The 5,644-nt window shown below is 45.5% G+C and overlaps 1 protein-coding gene across 2 annotated transcripts; it reads left to right on the forward strand.

Moving 5' to 3' along the window:
• Window positions 1–487: 487 nt before the first annotated feature.
• LOC147726057 (epidermal differentiation-specific protein-like) lies at window positions 488–3,433 on the forward strand. 2 transcript variants are annotated; one of them, XM_086962865.1, is made up of 2 exons: window positions 488–607; window positions 2,540–3,433. In XM_086962865.1, exon 2 carries the CDS (start codon window positions 2,637–2,639, stop codon window positions 3,189–3,191), a length of 555 nt encoding a protein of 184 aa, XP_086818991.1. In that variant the 5' UTR covers window positions 488–607; window positions 2,540–2,636; the 3' UTR covers window positions 3,192–3,433. The 2 variants fall into 2 exon arrangements, with proteins under 2 accessions (XP_086818991.1, XP_086818992.1); XM_086962866.1 differs by having other exon boundaries at window positions 499–626.
• Window positions 3,434–5,644: the final 2,211 nt, after the last annotated feature.

A 5,644-nucleotide genomic window follows, 5' to 3' on the forward strand; every position in this document is an offset into this window, starting at 1 on the left:
GGAGGAATCGGTCTCTTTCTTTCATGAATAGCTTAAAAAGTCAGTATAATCTCAGCTGAGTTTGGGATAATTCAATAACCAATTGTGCTTTTATATTTGATTTCTTTGGAAGCATACCTGACAAATCTAATCCCTAAACTGATGTCAATCAGTGTGAGCAGAGGGTTCAGGCTTAGCTTTCCTTCCCGGCTCGGTATACCCACCCTGGAAATGCCGACATTTAAACTCTTATCCACTTCAGAAGGAGTCCTTTTTATCAACTTATCCGTGTTGCAAAGTACACGAGAAAGCCATTGCTGTGAACATTTCTTTCAAATGAAGCTTCGCGCAATCCTTATCTAAGGAAGATACCTCAGTTTCCCAGGAATGACACATGATCTGTGGGTGGAATGTGGCCACTCCTCTCCCTCCCACTCTCTGCCTTTCAGAGGGGGCTGAGAGGGTATAAAAGCACCCAGGTGTGGACAGAGAGACAGCTGCTGGTTCTCCCAGAGTGACCAAGACTGCCAGTGTGCTCTCACCCTCAGAGACCACCTCCAGCTTCACCCGAGAGTGCCAGAGACAGCCAGGAGCACAGCCTGAGAGACAGCTGCTGCTTCATCCCACGGTGAGCAAAGACTGCCAGGGTATTGTATTATATAATCATCGCATTTATATAGCGCTTAGTCCCCCTAATGAGGCGCTGATGCACTTTACACCGAGCACCATGCTGTCCCCGAACCAAAGGCTAGTGGTTAATCAATTGTCATTGATTATTGTTAGTTACTGGGATTGATTTAGGGTGCTCAGGCAAACTAGTCAATGCATTCTTTCTAGTTTCTTTGTGGTAGATTAAATTAATAGAAGAGGATACAAGGAATTAAGTGGGGCTGGTAGGGACAGTGAAACTGTGTGTGCATGTGGATGGCCCTGAATTGCAGCACTTCGTCTTGGCATGTGAAATGCCAAGATGCAATCGATTGTAATGTCACCATTGTATTAAGTTTGACCCAGTGTTTGCCTGTCTGTATCAGAGTTCACATATGACGTAATGTGGCAGGAACCCGGATTCAAAGAAGAAGATTGTAAAAAAGAATGTTAAAAAAAAAACCTTTTTGTTTTGAAAAAACATTGATGGAGTCTGTACACTATCGGCCACATGCATCATTACACCCGTTTGCGATTCCTAAATTGCGAAAATTAAGGAATTGCAATTTAGAAATCGCAAACTGCAATGCATGAAAAATTCGCATTTTTTTTGCGATTCGGTATTTTTCCTTAATTACGATTCACAATTTGCGAATCGCAATTAAGGAAAACCCTTTCCATAGGAATGAATGGGAAGGCATTCACATTTTGCGAATTTCAAATTGCGATTCGCAAAATGAGAATGCAATTTCAAGGGTGCAGGGGGTCCAAAGAACCCGTACCTGAACCCCTGAAATGTAACTTCAAATGCAATTTACACACACACATGCCCCAAGGGCATGTGTGTGTGTAAATTGAAACTTTCAAAAATGCAATTTGACATTTTCGGTAAATTAGCATGAAGTACACCTTCATGCTATTTTACCACTTCCAAATTGCAAATTCGCAATTAAAAAATGATCATGCATTGCATTTAAGAAATCTGAAATTGCAATTTCCTAAATGCAATTGCAATTTTAGAAATCGCAACATGGTTGCGAGTCCTAAAATTGCGAAATGCATGATGCATTCCAAATTCGTCAATTGCATTCGCAAACGGCCAAAAATTGCGATTCGCACCGTTTGCGAATGCAATTGACTTTGATGCATGTGGGTGTTTGTCTTTTAAATTGTTCTTATATGTCTTATGATGACTGATGGATGCTGAATTCTTGTCTTGCAATTCATCTAAGTAGTTGTGCCCCTGTGTGGAAGATTAAGTGACTGGTCTTCCAGATCCGTGCACCACTCTCTTTGTACTTGGATAATCCACTAGATGATAGTGATAAGTGTGATTGTAGCTGCCTCAGTCTCTTCTTGCACATACTTTGACCCTTTTTATCAACTGCATTTCCCAAAGTCTATTACTGTAATTATTAAAAAACACTTGTGGCAAATACTCCACCCTATTTCAACAATCAGGTAATAAGGGCCTATATTGTTGTTATACCCTGTCTGACGGTTTTTAAGTAATCTATGGCCCTCGTTGTAAATTTAGGGCTAAAACAGAAAATAATAAAAAAAGGAAAATATCTTACTGAAAAAATCCTATTAAAAAATGTGTTTTACCAAGCCTGTGGTGAAGGGTTTTTGAGGACCTGCGGAGGGCTTTGACCAGGCAAAAACCCTCCACCTGCTTTGGTTGTAATATTGCCTTGATATTCGTAATGCGCACACCTTTGTCAGTAAATGAGCAAAGCAGATTTAAAATCAATCTGTGAAATCAATTTCCCTCATCAATATTTCAGCAATGCCGCTGCTTCAGATTTCGATGTGTAGATTAACATGATCCTTCTTAAGGAAACAAGCCTGTGTCAATCACACGTCGACTGTCATTTCATATTAATCAGATGCACTTTATTCACCTTTACAGAACGGCCTGCGAGTCCAGCCGCTGCTTCACCTGAGAGATCCTCACAGCGCCTAGCACCAGAGTCTGCTGACGTTAAGCGCTTACAGAAAGGACCACCATGACTTCTATCCACTTCTTCGCTCAGGAGGGCTGCCAGGGCGCATCTTCTGAGGTTGTCACACAAGACCTCTCAGATTTGTCGTCAATTGGATTCCTGAAGCGGGTCAAGTCAATGAGAGTGGAAGGAAACCCCTGCGTCGTCTTTAAAGGGAAGGACTTCCAGGGGAACTTCGAGCTCTTCCGGGAGGGGGATCACGACTCCCTCGGAGACTTTTCCAAAGAGATCTCCTCAGTGCGGGTGGTGAAGGGGGGGCTGGGAGATCCAGAAATCACCGTCTACGAGCACGTCAATTATAGGGGCAAAAGTGTCACCCTAACATCGGCGACCCCAAGCCTGAAGCCTTATGGCATGAATGACATGCTCTCTTTTTACCAAGTTAAGAAGGGAGCCTGGTGTCTTTATGAGAACGAAGATTACGAGGGCGCCTGCATCGTGGCCCTGGCCGGTGACGAGCAGCCCAACTATTGCGACATCGGCAGCATCGGCTTTAACGACATACCCCGCTCCCTGAAGCCTTACAGAGACTTACTAAGTGGGATGAAAGGTAATTGAGAAAGAGTTTCGAGGGCGTGCCCTGATTGGCCGGCTCCATGTGTCTGTCATTCACTCGACTTCACACGTTCACAGAGTGACATTAATCAGCATATCTTCTCCACTGATTCCACTAATAAAGCTTTTTTCCCCAATCACTCTCTCTTCATCTATTTACCTGAACAGGTACACAAGGTGTGCACGCCTCTGCTTCACCTGTTTCAATCCTCTGCATGAAATAAAGCAGCATTCACAAATATCTACCTCTGATGGTGTCTGTGTGGTCTGTACTGTCTCCTGAACTGCAGCCCACTGCAGAAAGACGTGTGTTTTGCTGCACACTGAAACTGTGCTGTCTCCGCCTGGGGCCACAGCTTACCTGACTGGGGTGAAATGGGGAAGGTGGATATAAAAGCTTAGCTACAGCTGCGTCCTCAAAGGGAAGGTGCATTCTTAGCACGGCCATTAGGGAGTTCCCTGAAAAAATACAATGACCACCACCACTCCAATGTAGGTTGTAATCCCTTCTGTGTTGTATGAGAGAGGTTTGTTGGCGAATGAGGGATTGAGGTAGAATAGACACACACGCAGACGCACACACAACCACACACACACACACACGCACACACACATACCCGTCCAATCCAAACCTAACACAAATGCACTCACTTTTTTTTACTGGCGGACGACATGGCTGCACTGCCCCCTTTTTCCTCTCTCCTACTCCTTCCCTTACATATTTTGTCCAATCTCAACAGCAGGCTCACTGAATGTGGTTGCATTACATCCCCAGAACATCAACACACAAAGAACTAGTACATATGAGGTGCATACATTTATTACCTTGACTGTCAAACCCACACAAGCTCTTCACAATTCTTAAGGACAAAGCCATCGAATGTACTCAGTGCACATAGCTCCTGATCAAGGCACACAGCCAACTCACAGAAATCTTTATACACACACACCAAGCTCTCCCTTTTTAAGTAGAACTAAGGCCCACGTTCTACCACTTCCAGGCTACACTCGCCTGATGGACTCATCACATCCAGCGCAGGTGTACAGAGCCCGGGACACGAGCCCTAAAGACATTGGGCCTCATTTATGAAAAGTGACGCATCGCTGCGTGAAAACAGCGATGCGTCACTTTTCATTGCGCCCTCCTTGCGACACCAATGATGCGTCATATTTACAGTATGACGTATTATTGAGCAAGGAGTTACAGATACGTCAGTATTTCCGGCGTATCTGTATGGCGCAAAAGTGACGCATTGCTGGAGTGTGTCACAAAAGTGACGCAACTCCAGCAATGTGTCCTTTCACATGGGGCAAGCCCCATGTGAAAGGGCCTGCGTCAGTCTTACACCTGCTGTTAGGCAGGCGTAAGAAATTGACTGCATCACTTCTATGACCTTTTCTTGCATCAGAACGCCCCCTTGCATACATTATACCTGGCGCAGGTATAATGTGGCGCAGGAGTTTACAAAGTGACGCATCTACCTAGATGCGTCACTTTGTAAATATGTTGCAACAAGGCACAGTTTTTACGCTGCTGGTGGCTCACAAAAAGTGACGCACCAGCGGCGTAAAAGTGACGCATAGCCTCATAAATGAGGCCCATTGGGTATATGTACATGAAAATAGCTCAGTGTGGTGCCCCAAGCACTTTCACTGCCCTGATCTGTGTCGTTTTCAAAACACAGGGATGCGCTGTATTAACTAGTATATGGCATATCCCTGTGCTTACCCCTGCGCCAACAATAAAAAAGCTGCCTAGCACCAATGCGGGCACCCTTGCACCGTGACAAAAGAGTGCCTGCAATGCAGGGATGATTGTTTTTGTGAAGGAAGGGACACCTATCTTCACAAAAACAATCAAACAATCATTACTGGCTTTTTCCTCCTTCTATATGTGTTGCAGAATGCCGCAGAAGTACAAAAAACAAACAACTAGAACAAAATAATTATTTCTCCTAGTTGCGCCACTCAAATGCCTTCTTCTAAAATGAGTTTGTCTTTGGCGCTGCCTCAAATTTACATATCCTTATAAATCTAGAGCAGTGTGTTGGAGACAAGGGATCCCCACCGAGACCAGGAAGACCGTCACCCAGGCCCTCGTCACCAGCCGACTGGACTACGGCAACGCCCTCCACGCCGGTACCACCGCCAAGCTCCAGAAGAGACTCCAGCGGATCCAGAATGCCTCAGCCAGACTCATCCTCGACATCCCACGAACCAGCCATATCTCCGGACATCTGAGAGACCTTCACTGGCTCCCTGTCAACAAAAGAATCACCTTCCGCCTCCTCACCCACGCACACAAAGCCCTACACGACCAAGGCCCGAGCTACCTCAACAGCCGAGTCAACTTCTACGCTCCCAAACGCCACCTTCGATCAGCCAACCACGCCCTTGCCGCCGTCCCCCGCATCCGAAGAGCGACCACAGGAGGAAGGTCCTTCTCCTACCTGGCC

This window comes from Lissotriton vulgaris, chromosome 3_1 (assembly GCF_964263255.1).
Source record: "Lissotriton vulgaris chromosome 3_1, aLisVul1.2, whole genome shotgun sequence".
Lineage (NCBI taxonomy): Eukaryota > Metazoa > Chordata > Amphibia > Caudata > Salamandridae > Lissotriton > Lissotriton vulgaris.

Bases quoted from the DNA above. Each gene is read 5' to 3' on its own strand.
- LOC147726057 (XM_086962865.1), top strand. From the start codon at position 2,637: ATGACTTCTATCCACTTCTTCGCTCAGGAGGGCTGCCAGGGCGCATCT.